This window comes from Podarcis liolepis, assembly GCF_965112155.1.
Source record: "Podarcis liolepis genome assembly, chromosome: 4".
NCBI classification, from domain to species: domain Eukaryota; kingdom Metazoa; phylum Chordata; class Lepidosauria; order Squamata; family Lacertidae; genus Podarcis; species Podarcis liolepis.
This window is the reverse complement of record NC_139558.1, coordinates 52330830-52347694: the sequence shown is the minus strand read 5'-3', so window position 1 is coordinate 52347694 and position 16865 is coordinate 52330830. Positions and strand designations below refer to the sequence as shown.

Below are 16865 nucleotides of genomic sequence, written 5' to 3'. Positions count from 1 at the left end.
AAGTAGATAAATAGGTACCGCTCCGGTGGGAAGGTAAATGGCGCTTCCGTGCGCTGCTCTGGTTCACCAGAAGCAGCTTAGTCATGCAGGCCACATGACCCGGAAGGTGTCTGCGGACAAATGCCAGCTCCCTCGGCGCCACAACCCCAGAGTCATCTGCGACTGGACCTAACGGTCTGGGGTACCTTTACCTTTTTTCTTTTCCTCTTTATAAACATGGCTTTTCCAAGTAGAACTTCTCTGCCTTTACCCGTTCTCACCATTAGGTGGCTCCTCGTGTCCTCAAATGCCTGCTGAAATCTGGTTGAGCAGGTGAATGCTTCTTATTGGTTTAGTAGAGCCATGATGCCACTGGGCAGCCCCTTTTAAGAGAAAAGCTAGAAACAGTGTGTGAAGAGCGTGGAACAGTAGCCTTGTTCTGAGGAAGTGGAAAATCTGTGAACTGTCATTTCCAAACAATCATGAGTGAGGTGAGTGGACAAAATGCTTTTAATACGGAGGGTAGCAGGTAGAAGAGAACAGGAGGATGAATAGAAGAGAACGATGCAGATTCTTTTGAATCAGACAGAAGGCTAAATAGAAAAAAGAGGATTCAAACTGTGGAATGTTTTAAGTTTCAAAAAGGCTGGCATCCATTGGAGAGTTTAACAACAGTTAGATTAAGGTTTCCTAGGGAGATGTAAGACATCATTAGCAAATAGTGAACTGACCTGTTTTAGAACGGGCAAGTAATCCTCACAGAGGCTGCAATCCTATATCCAGTTACCTGGCAGTAAGCCCCATTGAACTCAGTGGGACTTACTTCTGCCTAAGTCATGCATGAGGGTTGCACTCAGACAGACTTAAAAGAAATGCAACAGTCTTTCGTTACTCTGGAAAGAGTTTGCTGGCGTTTGAAGTATCGGCTTTGCACAGTTTGCCAAAATCCCAAATAGGTAGCCTTGTTTCTCATTTTCATTAGGAATGAATGTTGGCGGGCATTGTGTCTTCTTGAAGCAAAGAGATTGATTTCAGTATATGTTTTGCATCCTTCAAAAGGAAGCTGACGTATGCTAAAGTTTAGACATCAAAGTGCAAAGCTGACTTTTTTGGGGGGGGAATCACTTTGCTTCTCATTGCTCTCTATCAAGTAGCTGCTTTAGCTGAACATATTTTTTGTATACATAAGTAAAAATGCAGGTGGTATGGTGCATAAAAAGGAACTTTGTGTCTGTGTGTGTGTGTGTGTGTGTGAGAGAGAGAGAGAGAGAGAGAGAGAGAGAAACAAAAAGGTAAATTAAGTCAGTGTGCATGTATCTGTTCCAGTGAAATTGTTTCCAGTTTCTGGATGTATAATGCATTTTTCTAAATGACATGACAGCTCCACTAATAGAGCAATAGTATTTTTGGATGCACTTTCTCATTATAAAGGAGAATTCTATTTCTGGCAGAAGAGTCAGAATTCTACCCAATTCAAGTAGGGTAGAGTTGACACTTGCAGAAAGTTAAGAATCTCTTTTAGGAAGGCTATTGTGTAATATTCTGTATTTGTTAAGTTTATTAATAGTGTCTAGGATAAAGGATATAAATGGGATGGAGTCAACCAGAAGGGTGTGTGGGTGTATGTGTGTTTGTGGGGAGAATAAGGAAGCTGTTGTTCGTTCAGTGTGGATTACCTCTCCATCCAAAGAGGTGCGGTTTCCTTTTAAGAGCTTTTACAAAGATAGCAGCAAGTCTTGCATTTTAGGAGAAACGCATTACCCAAGAACCAGGAGGATTCCTCCTCCTATGATGTTTTGACCATGTGTATTGAATACATGGCTAACACACTCATTCTTCCAGAGCTTATTCACTTTCCCACTTGATGCTCACAGCTGAATAAATAAACTGGAAAAGGTCAACGTTTTAGCATGCAAATTGCATTAAGTGTCCCTTTGTCACATACCTTAAATGAACCAGCTTATCTGATGTGGCCCCATTCTTATGCAGAACTTTTCCAAAGGTTTTCCTGATTTTTTTTCAACAAAAGATTAAACCTAATTGCTGTTGTGCATAGCTTTATTCTCTTGGATCTGATTTAGCTCCATTCCTTTGTCACTACCTATTCATACAATCGTCATTCACACTGCTACAGTTCACATTCAGTTCCTCTCAGAGGAAATCTCCCTTCTCTCCAATTCAGTGCTTACCATGTACCAAAAATAGGAATAAGCCTGTACCAAAAATAAGAAACTCACATTATTAATCATACGTTCCCAAATCAGTGTCGAGTAGCTATTACTGAAAGTTGGACTCCCAGAGAAAGCCACATTGGAGGCTAATTTAAAGTGCTCCAAACTCTGCCAGAGCTGTCTAGCATTATTGGATCATTAATTTACAGTCCTTCAACAAGTAATAAATTTGCATTCTATTATGCATGCTTACATTGTTCCTGTGATGCAGAAAATGAGGAAAGCCTGTAAACTTTTTTCAACTGCCTTAAACAAAGTATAAAAACAAATCTCTGGACAGTTTCCCCCTGCTTTCAAGATGAAAAACAATCCCGATTATTATTATTATTATTATTATTATTATTATTATTATTATTTATTTTAAATGAAGTTGTGCTAAATGCTAGCAGAAAAGCAATCACTTTATCTAGCATTTTACATCTACAGATTTTGGCCAGGGCTCCTGATAGAATAATCTGATCATTCAGTAAACTGTCTTCTGATTTGGTTCCCCCCCCCCTTCATCTTATTATCTGGCTGAAACCTGACATAATGTAATGGAAAAGAGCGGGTCAAATATGGCAATGAAAACAATGTCCCAAAATAGCCTTGGGTATGCAGCTAGCAGAGAATGGCCCAGAGGATGTGGTTGTTTTTGTACTAAGAACAGTTAGACTCCCAAGTAAGCTAAACATTTGGATTTCGGATGCTCTCGACCATTCAGAAACGCTGAGCCTCCAACTTGATTTACTTAATTCCATTTGATTTTCCTCGTTTTCCTGCTTCCAGATGGGCATCAGCTTTGTTACCCTTTTATGGCTGTGGAAAAACAAACAGCATAGCGTATTCATTAGTTTGATCTTATCATCCGTCTCTTTTGCCCATTTCAGTTAATTGGTGGAGCTTTCTTCTTTTTCTCTTGAAACTTCATGTTCTGATAGCATACGATTAAACACGAGAAGCACCAGGGCTTTCTAGGACCTGAGTGAGATGTTGAGTGACCAGGAAGCCGCAGAGGCTTTGTTTTTCTGAATAATACTTGTGAGAAACTTGAATATCTATCTATCTATCTATCTATCTATCTATCTATCTATCTATCTATCTATCTATCTATCTATCTCTATATCTATATCTATCTATCTATCTATCTATCTATCTATCTATCTATCTATCTATCTATCATCTATCTATCTATCTATCTATCTATCTATCTATCTCTATCTATTTATCTGTCTGTCTGTCTGTCTGTCTGTCTGTCTGTCTGTCTGTCTGTCTGTCTGTCTATCATCTCTGAAAACTAAAATCCCATGTATTCTCTTCTGAGGAATGAAAGATAAATCATGCTTCCTTGTATCTGCTTCTTGACACACTGTGAGAGTTAGTAGGGTATAAGGGCGGTAATATTGGACACAGACTGGGAAGACCTGGATTCAGCTCCCTGCTCAGCAGTGAAACTCAGTGGGTGACCTTGAGCCAGACACGAAAGCCTTCAGAAGTTGTATGTTAAAGGAAAGCCTTCAGAAGTTGTATGTTAAAGGAATGGAGAAGGAACAGACTGTGTCTGCTGTCTTGCTGTCTCTCTTGATGTTGCTTCCTCCTCCTCCCCCCACTGGCCCACCCCCAGACTTCCATTTGAAGTCTTGAAAGTCATGATCTGGAATCTTCCGCATTCAGGGTTCCAAATTACGTGGTTCAGCTTTGTGTATAGACCTGTAGGCACGTAGGCATTCCTTTCAGTCTTGAGCGTGATGGTGGGGTCAGTCCTGCTTCCTCTCCATGTATTTAATTTTTGTGTGGAGGCAACCTCTGCACACAGCTTAACTCTCGCATTAACCTAGCTTGCAGGTTTGCCAGAGGCATGTGATTGGCCACTGTGGGAACTGGGTCCTCGACTAGTTGGGTCCTTGAACAAATCCAGTAGGGCTTTTCTGATGTGCCTAAGTTCCTACCTCACAGTGCTATGTGCATAAATTGTGGGAGACAATGCACATTGCCCTGAGTTTTATTTGGGAAAAGTTAGGGCAAAAGTATTAATTTCAGGCTTTGTATTAATATAAGTATATGTCAGTATAATGCAGTTAAAATGTGGGGCATCTTCTTGTGGTAACCAATGAGATGCAAGTACTTTTCATACAGTGCTAATGTATAGGGAAACCATTGGCACAAGGGAGTGGGAAGGCACTGTTGACCCCTTTCAACAGGATAGACAGACAGACAGGCAGACAGACAGATGTATGGAGATGGATGTCTGGGATCTAGTGACAACATATAGCAACCACCACCCCTGAAATACAAAGCAAAAATAACCCATGTGTCTTAAAATTAAATAAGCTGCCCATTCAATTGTATGATGCACCAGTCCCAGAAGGGATTATGGGGACTGAAATACCGGAGGAAATCACTCCAGGAGAGGGTCCCCCTTTCACCCCAAAACTGCCCAGCTCTTTACAACAAGGGATGTACAGCTAGATTGAGGAGAGAGCAAGATATTTATGCAACTTGATGAGGAACGAATTCCTCAGCTGGCAAAAGGTGGGTGTGGGGGGAAGGAAGGCAAAGACAGATCACTTAATAATTTGAACTGACATCCATTTATTAGATGGGTGGTGCCCTGTCATTTGAAAGAGAGAGGGCAAATGATGTCTTAAATGTGTCACTTTGCCCACACTCCCCTTCAGGACAGAGTAAGGATTCGTTACTCTTCAGCTCTGGGCTGGTGAGGCTGATGGAATGTGCTTTTAAAGATAACTATATACACATTTTCATCCCCTAATTGCGTGAGTGACTACAGCACATTCCATCTTATTTACTGAAGATCTTTACTAGTAAAAACACAATGCTCAGAGATGTCCCAGGTAATCCTACAACAATGTATTTTGCATCTTTTACACTCCCTTTAAAAAGAGGTGCAGGGGTCAAGCTAGCATTCCAATTTTAAATGGAAAATTATGGCGGGCATACATAGGAATTTATATTCAGATAGCTCAGTGTCCACAGGAGATCTCACCTTGCAGGGTGCTTTGCGGCTTTTCCCCTCTCCTTGAAAACAAGAGCGTGGATGTTAAGCACAGGTTTAAACCTGAAAGACAGTATTCTGTACACTAACCTTAACTGAGGTAGATCCATGCAAATACATTTTCAGTGTGATACAATTTGTAACTTCCTTTTCTCTGAAAATAGGTATTGGGAGGGCAGGTGAATTTGCACTTGAACCTAAAATGTAGAATTGTGTCCTGAATGTGTTTACCAAATTTCAATGAGATATTTGATTACTCACTCCAGTTATTTCCTCACAAACAAGCAAGCCTATAAATGGAATGTAAAGCAGGTGAGCTTATTCTCGCTTGCTCAGCTAGTTATACTCCGCAAATTTGAAATAAAACATTCAGATTCTTTCATTGCCTGGTCATTATAACTGTTAATAAATGCGCAACACCACCACAAAGTTTTTAAGTATTAGAATGGAGAATAATGTCATTCAAATACACAGAACCATTTAATGAAGTGTATTGGCCTCCTATGTTTCAAACCACGTCTGAATATTCCTCAGGAGCACCCATAGCACCCCTTTTTGTGTTCAATGAATATGTGAGAGGGCAGTGAGAACACATTTCCTGGGCATACCCTTCTTGTACCGCTGTGACATCTGATCATGCTGTCTCCAGCAGCTACACATTTGGCATTATTGCAACTCTGTACCTCTTTACCTAGCTTGTATATCTGAACAACTGTGATTAGCTTAAATTCCCAGTCAGGTAGAGGAATGTTATACACACACAGAAGAATCTACTGTACATAGGGCCCCTTTCTTACTAATGCTGAATGTTTGGCCACCCAGGGCACATCAAAAGGTGGGGAAGGCCTGGCCAGGACACAGGGTTTCCCTTCCCACCTCACATGTTCATTGAATGTGTGAGGAGTGTTGTATGAACACCAGTTTTGTCTCTGGTACAACTAAGCCAGAAAATACCATATTTACTTGAATCTAATGCCAAATTCTGGGGCACGGGTGGTGCTGTGGGTTAAACCACAGAGCCTAGGACTTGCCGATTAAAAGGTCGGCAGTTCAAATCCCCGCAACGGGGTGAGCTCCCGTTGCTCGGTCCCTGCTCCTACCAACCTAGCAATTTCAAAGCATGTCAAAGTGCAAGTGTCCACAGTCTTATGGGTATGCTTAGAACTTGCCTTGTTGCTGGGAGGTCTGGGAAGTGTAGTTTAAATAAGGAAGAATAAAAACAACAACTGTGGAATTCTCAAGAGTTCAAATGGGGAATGCAAACATGGAGCATGCTCAGAAGACTTTGTTCTGGATAGTGAAAAGTAGTTTAGAAAACAGTCCTTGCTTCCTTTGGGTGCTATTTTCCCTCCTCACAAGCTTGCGAATGAGAAGGAAGGAATCTGGTACCAAAGGCTGGTGCTGAGCCATTATGATTGTTTGTGATGGCATGCAAAAAGCACGATTCAACAGTGCATTGACCGCCACTCGGTTGCTAAAGTTTGGCCTTTGATGTGTTCTTATTGCCGTGGTCACTGGCGGATGAAGGTGGGGGCGGGGGGGGGGGAAGTCTGCCCCGGGTGCCATGGGGGGGTGATAGCACAGCCACCCCTGCCCCCACCCCCCAGGATGCTCGTCACTCGTCACACATGCCCTGGGATGTGCGCCGCTTGCCATGCACCCCCCACATGCACCACGCCCCCACGGGCGGCACACCACACCCCCTGGGTCGCGCACCAGCCACGCCCCCGGATGTACGCTACTCCTGGTGCCGGAGCAGGTTGCTTCTCCACTGGCCGTGGTGTGCACATGCAGATGACTAAAGAGGTGCAAAAGTAAAATAGCTTTAATCTGACCAGTCAGCAAGCAAGTGCAGTGTGTATGAAAGAGCAACCAGTAGCAATGCTGAAATACAGAAAAAGCCAATGTGGTGACCTCCAGATGATGTTGGACTACAATTCCCATCATCCTTGATTGTTGACTGTGCTGACTGGGACCGATGGGAGCTGGAGTCAAGCAACATTGGGATGGCACAACTGTGGCTACCCCCAAAGGAGAATCTGAAGTGCCTCTCCCAGAGGAGATAGCCCCTCCTTTCTTGAACTCCACCTTTCCTTCTTTTCCCCCTTTAGTCCATAAAGAAGCAGAGCAGGTCATGTTTTACCTTACTTTCTGTACTACAACATCAGGATTAAACAGTCTTAACTTCCTTTAACCCATAAAGAACCGCAATTGTATCATGCTGTAGTAAGTTAGTCAGAGCCCTTCCTTTAACTCCTTTCCATTTTTTTCCTTTTAAAGAAGCTCTCCTCACTTACACTGCAAGGACCAGGATCTCACAGCTGCACAGAACATAATGAATGTCCCCTATTTTAAAGGACCACAGCTCAGAAATATACTCTATTTTTGACATCTATTTCTTGTTCCTGGAAACCTACCCGGGAATGTAATGCTGAGTATTGACCACCATCTTTTAAAAATAAAAAATACAGCTCTTGTTTTTATGTATTCATTTCTTATAACCTTAGCTATTAAAGTGGGGCCAGGGGAGGGGGCAAAATAGATGAATGGAATTCAGCCCCTGTTACTGAGGTAGATCGCACTAAGAAAGACATTGTTACATGCTTCCTAAAATCTAGTATTGCTGTGTCGTGGATTTAACTCATTTTGTACAGTGCAATAGGCGTCTGGAGACTAATAGCAAAATTCCGCTTTGTGTAGGTATAGAACATTACACAAATGAATTCTCCGCCCTCCCTGAACTCCTTTTCTCTTATGATTAATGCTTGGCAGCATTAAATTTCCTATATCAGTGTGTGGAATGAGCATACCACTTCATGCAGTTCAGGCTGCATATCCATTTACCTTTAAAGCACATTCTTTCCCTCAAAGAATTATGGGTTACCCCTCACAGAGGTACAGTTCCCACCTGCTTCTGTTGCCTCACTTTTGCAATATTTGCACATGCGCACGACAGTTGGCAGCTTTAAATACTGGTCCATAGACAAGGACAGGGAGATAGTGCAAGACCAGTGAAACCAGGGCAGAACTTGTTGGCGGGATAGGATCAGTGCTTTGCCCCCTATAAAAATACACACTAAACTTGGCTTAGACCCAGGCCAATAAATGTTGTAAATATGTCCAGAATATAAATGCAGATAAACTGAGCCCATACCAGAAAGGTGCTATAATTTTGCAGTGCCAGAGGGCATTTGCTCTTGGTTGCCTGCATCTCCAGCAGCAGCTGCCTGAGTATGTAGGTGCTCACAGTGCAGTGCTGATGATTTATATAGCACAAAGTGTAGATTAACTTGAGCAAAAGAAAGGTTCCTGCCCCAAGGTCCTTGCAAGCAAAAATTTTACAAGAAGGCAAGGGATAAAAGGGCTGAATGTTATATTTTGCAAGATTTCAGTCCTACTCTTTAGTAGTACAACCAATCAACATAATTTGTTATTTGGCTTCCTCAGGCTTATAAGTCATAGCTCATCAGCCCCTTTCACAGAAAGGGTGAAGCACACACCCCATTGTGGTCAATGAACAAATGATTTTTTAAAAAAATCAATTGAACCTAATGGAATTGGATTGCATTCAAGGACTCAAGAGAAGGAGATATTGGCAGCCACATGACTTGCCCACCGGGCTCTCACCTATGCCATTTGAGATGCACCAGCCAATCTGAGGAAAATGCATAGAAAGAGAAACTGGAATCTATGGCTGGAGAAGAAAAGCCATTATAAAATAAAGAGTGAACAGAAGAGGAAATGAGGTGAACAAAAGGAGAGAGAACAGCCAGCAAGGGCAAAATGAATACATGTCTCAAAACCTATTAATTGAAGCAGCAAATAATAATATCTATGGTCTGGTTCCATGAACCACTGTATGGATATGATCAGGGATACAGATCTCCATGATTGTAAAAGGTGTCATTTGTCCTCTTGCATCATCGCTGAGAGCCATGCCAAGCACCAGTACAACTATGCCAGAGCAAGGACTTTGAAAAGGAGAGAGGCATGAAAACTTAGGGTCAAGTGGTTGGTGCTGACCCCACGTCCAATGGGCCAAGAAGCTATGAACATTGGTACAACCTGTCATCATGTTCTCCTGTAGAAGGGAATCTAATAAATGTGTGATAGAGGAATACGTGTTTGACAGCAGTGAAGGAACATAGCTTAGTGACAGAGCATATGATCTCCGTGCAGAAGGTCGCAAGTTTAATCCCTGGTATCTCCAGTCAACAGATAGCAGGGGATGTGGAAGGCTTCTTGCCTTTAGACCCAGGAGTGCAAGTGCTAGGAAGGACGGGTCTAGATGGACAAATTATATGACCCTACTACAAGATATTTTTCCACGACCCATTTGCCCCATGTGGGGTGTAACTTTAGCTGCCATGGAGCAAACTGCTTTGAGAGGGTAGCCATTCATCTGCTTCACGGAATCTTCAGAATCCTTAAATAGAATATGCAAGTCATTTATTAATGAAATATGATAATGAATCCATTTGATAGCAAAAAGCTGAGGCTAGTCTGATCCATTGGTTCCCCTTTTCAGCAACTCCCAAGAGCCACCATTTCTCATGCCCAAAGCCTTGAGAATCAGCAGAAGCAAGAGCATCCATGTGCTGGTCATTTTGCACCTGGGTAAATGGTAACCAAGGGATAAGAAACAGGATAATTGAATTCATAATATATGCAGATCAGGATCCTGATGGATGAGGAAAGATGGGCAACACAAAATAATAGTCCGTGCCAGGCCTTGATGATCACAATCCCCTTGCCATGTTTCCTTCCTTTCCTATGACATAAATTTCAGTAGGTTGAGACAATGTACCAAGCCAAACAATAGTATCTCATTCTGGCACAGCTGTATATAAAGGTTCTCAGTACTCCCAAGATTGGACAAAACAAGCCAAATTCTCTGGGAAATTACAGCCCCTTTTATCTCTACACATTAGCACAGGGCAGGTTGAAAGCCAGCTGCAATCCTTCTCTGTGGAGTTCCCTTACATAAGGATTTTTCTGGTGCCATAAGGGCCAGCCGTGCTTGTTGTACACCATCTCCTTCAGCAGCCTTTTGCGCATGAAGCATTGCCAAAGGGAAAGGGAACATGGCTGACATGCGCTTACTTTCCTGAAGTATCTGATGGATGGCAACAATCCATCAGAGCTCAGTGTAGCTTGCTGAAGTCCTGAGGCAAATAAGATGTGCACTGGCAGTCAGGCAGTAACAGACGTGGCATGTGGCCAGCTTTTCAGCTTCTTCCACTTAGAATTTCTGTGTGTCTTGGATGGCAGATCCTGAGGGCTTATGAAGAAACGAAATGGTGTAAAGTTATGACTTTTCAAAGCTAATGCCCATCGATGTGGCTGAACGAGTCACATTGCTGCTTTCAAATGTAATCTTCCGAAAGCAATTTCTTTGGAAACTCCTAGTACTCGGGGACAATCATGAGACAAAACTGTTTTAGATTGTGGCACAAATGCAAAGCAACAAAAATATTCCTTATAGAAGGAGCTCTGTAAGGCAGCCTTCCACAACCTGGATCCCTCCATATATTGTTAGACTGCAATTCCCATCACAGTGGCTGGGGCTGATGTTTGCTGGAGCCCAACAGCATTTGGAGATCACTAAGTCAGGGAAGGCTGCTGTGTCAGGTAATCATATTTCAGTCTTCAGAGCAGATAAAGTCTGTTTTAATAATGGTGGAATCAATATGTTCAAATATGAAGCGATTTGTTGGGGCAAGCTTTGGCCATTAATAATTGTGCTGTCCCTTGAAGCCAGCCTTTAATAAAATTACAGCTGGATGTGCTTCCTGTAAAATTAAATTTTCTTGTAATCTCTCTCTTTCCTTTCTGTTTTCAGGCAAGTTCAAATCTCCCCTGCTGTTGAAAACTTTCTTTCCTTCCAAATACCATCCCTTCCCCACCTCCCACCCCCCCAAACTCCTGAGGCATGCCAGCTGCCTTGCTTTGATAGCTCCAGCATGGTTTTGCATAAGCATTTCTTATCAGCTGCCTGCCTGTATCTTGTGAACAAAGTGGACCTACCTACCAATGCCAAACAAGAGAAACTACAAAGAACCTTGCCAGTTATAAGTAGCATATAATGATCCATACTTGGCTTTTCCTGATCCAGTATAAGTACTCCGGTTGCCTTCAACTCACTTATCTAATGGAGGGGGGGTGTATATCATGGTTTAAGGCACTGCTCCTGTCCCCAACCTCCACACATCCACACACCTGACATTGTATGTCATGGACATCTGAAGAACCGCTACATGACTGGGGTGGTTGCAGTATGGCTGGTTCCTAATCATGCTGCTCATGCACAGGGATTCCTCTTCAGACATCTGCACTTGCAGTATGGACATGGGAAGCCAAGGCTAGATTGATCACATGACATTGGGTGTGGAGCCAGCAGCATGGCCATGTGGCATTGAGGGCAGGGCCAAGGGCTTTGTGTGAGTTCCCTATGTGCAAAAAACCCACATGAGCAGGGCTCAAGTAAACAGAATAAAGGAAGAGGACTGGGAATAGTTTTTTAAAATCTGGCCATTCCCTGTTTAGATCAAACAGTGTTATAAGTCCCTTTAGAGCATTTGTCTTGTTGCTCTTTCCCACTTCATTTAGGATAGATACTACACCTTCCCTTATTAAAAATGGGTAAGCTTTGTGGAGAAGGAAAGGAGAAGCTAGCCACACTTTGATACAGATGAATATGCTATTTACAGAAATGTACATAAAACCAAGACTCTGATAATGCAAGCATTACTAATACTGCTATCCCATTGAAGCACATGGAATTACTCATGTTTGGTAAAGGTTACACGTGTAGATAAATGTTTAAAAATCAAAACCACACTCCATCAGAGAGGAAGAGAATCAAAGGATTACTGTTTTAAAGGCTTCACAGTAACAGAATTTTACATTCTTTGCAGCTGCTTTCAAAATGAATTTCAAACATCGTGTTAATTCCCACACCAGAAATATTTCTGATTACAATATCCTTGAAGAAATATCTGCCAAAGAATATCTCTAGTTCAAGATATGCTAATACAATGTATATTAAAGTGTGTAGAGTTGGTGTGACTCATGCAGCTCACATTTGATTTTGGTGTAAAAATCCACCTTTGGGGGGAAATATATCTTGATTTTGAAGCTAACTAGAGGATTTTTCTGTTTTTTGTTTTGCAAGGTTGTGCAGGAATAAAGTACCCTCGGCAAATGCCCACAGAAAAGGGGAAATTATCCATTTACCCCTAACTATTTTAAAGGTTACCATTTATAGAAGTTGATCTCAAAGCCTTGCAAATGTAACTTGTTTGTCCTGGTTTATCAGAGGGCTCCAAAAATAGTTAATTGTAATTGAATTAAATGTAAAAATAAATTAAGGATGACATACTTGTATTACCCAATATGGCCACTTCAAACTAAGTGGATAATTTTTAAAACAATCTCTATGGTTTAGGCTGAAAGAAGCACAGCTTGTACCAGATGCAGCAATGGAAGTGCGCATAGGGACGGATGAATCTGTCAATTTCAGTTTCTCTTCTCATTTCTATAGCTGGTTGCAATTGCATGAAAACACACCAGCATTTTAGTATGCTTTCCCCCTAGTATACATATTTTTAATGCAATTTTGTCTAATATGCAGAATTTTGCAAGCACCCTAAATAGAATGCATTTCCCTTGCTGTTTTCACTGATGTATGCATTTTAATGTATACTTTCGTCTAATATATGCATTTTTCTACAAATATTTTGGCTGGAGAACTCTATCACATAATTGGAGAAGCGCATATTTTGAAAGATAGCTGTGTCTCAGTTTGCATGTTTGTTTCAGGAAGTGGAAATTAGGAAACTTTGCGTTAAAATGTGAACAGAATCAAATTACACCATAGCAGGGCTTTTCTGCTGTTTCAGGATAAGGCTGTCAGTGACTCCTAGCCATGATGGCTATGTTCTTTCCCCACTGTTTGAGGCAGTGGTTATTTTGCTCTTATGGGGCTTCCACTAAGCCCTATACCCCTTGGCGGGTGTATCTTCAGTACAGGATTGTTCCCTAAAATGGAGTTTCCTATTTTTTCTCTCCAGAAAACTTGGTGGTGGTGTAAAAGGGTGGGAGACAATGGAGAACAACCCCACCTTTTTCTAAAAGGCACATTTGCATGCTGTCCAACGCCTGCTCTCTCTATTGGCTGAAAATTGTTTAATCTGTATCTAGATTCTCATAATGTATGGACAACAACTAGCAGTTTTAGAACAGAATAAAAATCAATACCAAACAAGAGTGGTTCCCTTTTACATAATGCAGTCTGGATCAGTCCATTCCTCCCGCACACACACACAGAATCTTTTTCTAAACTTACAAGAGATTTATAATCAGAAGAATACCACCTTAAAGAATTAAGTTTACAGAGAGATGATTACATATTGAATCCATTTCCCTTGATATTTGCAAGTGCTCCTAATGCTTCTATATCAGTTTGATCTGACTAATAATTGTCATTATTGACATCCATTAAATGAACAGGAGCTGTAGCTCAGTGTTAGAGCACATGCTTTGCATGTACAAAATCCTAGATTCAGTCCCTTGCATCTCCAAGCAGGTCTGGTAAGGATTCTTTTCTGAAACCTTGGCAAGCCAGTGTCATTGTAGACCTTTCCTCAGCCTGGTGACCTTCAGACCTACAACTCCGATAATCACTTGAACTCATTTGGGATTTTATTATGAATCAAATACATGCTTAAATGGCGCAGAATAAGAAATGTTAGAAATGATAACGGAATAGGAGTTTGTCATAGTGATTCTTGCTTGGAATCAGGGGTGGAGGAAGGGGGATGCGGTGGGGGCACCACTGAGGGGGGGTGACAAAATGCCAGGCGGCACTCACTGCGGGGCCTGCAGCACGTCTTCTGGGAGTGACGTGGTGGTTTCGGTGCCCACAGGCTCTGCGATGCTCCAAAAGGTCTGCCCGCCACCTCTCCCCCAGCTGTAGGGCGGCTGAGTGGGAGAAGGCAGGCAGACTCCTCAGAGGCCCCACAGAGTGTCTTGCCCTGGCTGGCCCCGCCTTGCAGGAGTCTGGCCCCACCCCTATGGGCGGCTGGCACGCAGGCCACCCCAGGCCCCCGATCGGCTTGCTCCGCCACTGCTTGGAATAGCTATTTCTCTCTATAGAATAAAAATGTAAGAATGTCATTGCATAGCTCCCACTGGCATGTGAAGTGCCACTTTACAATGTGGGATTTGCATGAAGTCATAGAGGGGAAGGGGAGCAAACGTGATGGCGGGTTGTACAACAGCAGTGGTCATGACATGGGTGTGAGAAGGCAGAGATGTTGAGAAGCGAAAAGTGATGGTTTAAAACAACAGAATTTTGAGCAAAAGCAGGGAGGGAGGAAACTGAGAGGAAATGGGTGTTTTAAACAACAGAGCTTTGAGTAAAGTACTATGGAATATTTGAGGGCACTACATCTGTTATCTCTCTCACATGAAGTAGCTGAGGAATGGAGGAGGGAGAAGTCTGAGTAGAGTGAGAAGGGGAAGACACTGAAAAAAGAAACGATGTTAGAAGCAGGGGGGAGATATAGATAGGAAAAAGAGGTAATTTTAAAGAATGGCAGATGTTTGAGTAGAGCAATCAGGAAGTGACATTGGGGAGGAGAGGCAGTTTAAAACAAGGCTTGAGTACAGTGAGAAGGAAGTTTGGAAAGGCTCTATTGTGTCAGCTTTTTGGTGTTCTGTGTTGTACCCATCTCTGTTATTTTTCCTTGTTAAAACTGGTTTGTTTGTTTTTTAAAGCAACCATTCAGTATCTTCCTAGCTCTGCTTTCTTTGAATGTCTGCTGTTGTTTAAAACTGCCACCCCCCATGCCCTTCCCTTCTTGCTGTACTTAAACTTTCCCCTCTTCTTTTCATCAGCTGCCTCATGTAAGAGAAATAAAGGATGCGGTATCATGCACCATTTTCAACATCAAGTTCCAGATTCAATGTAGTAATTTTGAACAGATTTTTTTTTTATTAACAAGGAAACTCACATACTGTATATGTACTATATAGCCATCAACTGAACTTAACCTTCTGCAACTGAGCCAAGCTAACAGGCTTGCTCTTAAGAGTCTATTCATAAATAGGATACAGTAACCCATCTATCATCATGGGGTGGGGGCACAAAGGAGGCTGCAGAATAAAAGAGAGGAAAAGGCATGGAAATGGGGGTGGCCTGTGTGCAAGGGAGAGTTGAAAAAGGAGGAAGGTGATAATGGGGTTTGTGTGCAGAGGACCGCAGAACAGGAGACAGGAGACAGTATGGAAATGGGTGTGATCTGTGTGCAAGGGAGATTTGACAAAAATGAGGATGGGGGAAAAGGAATGAAGGTGAAAATGAGGGCGCAAAGGGGGATTCTATATGGCTAGGAATTGCCCTTTGATTTTGATTTCTACCCTTAAGATTGCATCATCTCAGTGTCAAAAGTATGGGTTGCACAAAGAAGACATATGCTTTATTAGTGTACAGCCTGACCAGCCATGTAGCTTTCATTCCTCTTTCCCTTCCCTATAAAGACAAATTCAAAGTGAGTTTGGTTTTCCCTGCCACTTTTAATGATGTGCCTTTGATGTTCTGCAAAACCACTGACTTAAACATTTATATAGCCCCAAGCAGTCATAAACTGTGTTTCCTCCTACGCTCCATAGCGACAAAATTGTTTATCCACTTTAATGTATAATCATTACGGTTCTCCACTCATGCTCATTTCAGCTCTTATATCGCATCTGCTGGCGGTACTGGAACACAATTATACCTTCGTCCTCTGATGGATACTGGTAGTGTTTGCTGAAAAACTTTGGGGGATGATACACTTGGGACTATTGGCATTCAACCATTTTGGCAAGAATTCCACCGGTCAAATGCGCAGAATGAGAAAATAGTGCCACTCTAGCATACCCTGTAGCATTTATTATATTATACTATATTACGTTACATTACATTTTTGTCCAGCTTTTCAGCCAAACATTTCCTCCAAAATAGCTCACATCAGTATAGCATTGATGAAAGAGATAGAAGAGAAAGTGAGTGTTCTCTGGTTCATGTCAGATTTGCTTGGGATGCCTGAATTCTCCAAACCTTTGCTCACCCCCTGCAAAGGACCAATTTATCCCAAGAGCTTCTCCCCAGAGGGTGGACTTTTGCCTATCACCACCAGTTTTCCCCAGGGCAAATCCTCTCCTCGGGAGGGCTCACCAGACATCAACCTTGACGTCATTCTGGCTCCAGATAAATACCTTTCCCCTCTCTTGAGCTTTTTAATCCTCTGCAAATTGCTTTTATGCAGCTTTGCAATTTATTTTATTTTATACTGATTTTTGTACATCTTGTGTTCAAATGTTGTTATTTGCATTTCATTTACTGTTAATTTAACTTCTGCTAAACTACCCTGAAAGCCTGTTGGAAGGGAAGGGTAGAAATCCCTTAAAGAAAAGGAATAAGTACTAAAACTGGGGACACTAAGATTCTCCTCTGTTATTTCTTTCCTTATACATTGCCATGGGAATGTGCGGCATGAAGTCATCACACTTAGCTTTTCCCTCAGTAGACCACAATGACATCATCTTTAGAACCTTGGAAGATCATAGTATTGACAGGATTAAATGGGAAGCCTACATGAGTAAGAACTCAGCTG

At 42.1% G+C, this 16865-nt stretch overlaps 1 protein-coding gene across 2 annotated transcripts in view; it reads left to right on the top strand.

The window, feature by feature from the left end:
- The window catches only part of PCP4 (Purkinje cell protein 4), a 58294-nt gene that overhangs the window by 12854 nt on the left and 28575 nt on the right, over positions 1 to 16865 (top strand). Inside the window, exon 1 of one of the 2 annotated variants that reach the window (XM_083500528.1) lies at positions 318 to 470. The exons of the other annotated variant lie outside the window; for it this stretch is intronic. Coding sequence (XP_083356654.1) covers positions 462 to 470 — 9 coding nt within the window. The 5' untranslated portion in view covers positions 318 to 461. Of the gene's footprint in view, positions 1 to 317; positions 471 to 16865 lie in introns of those variants that run through there. 2 annotated transcript variants of the gene reach the window in all.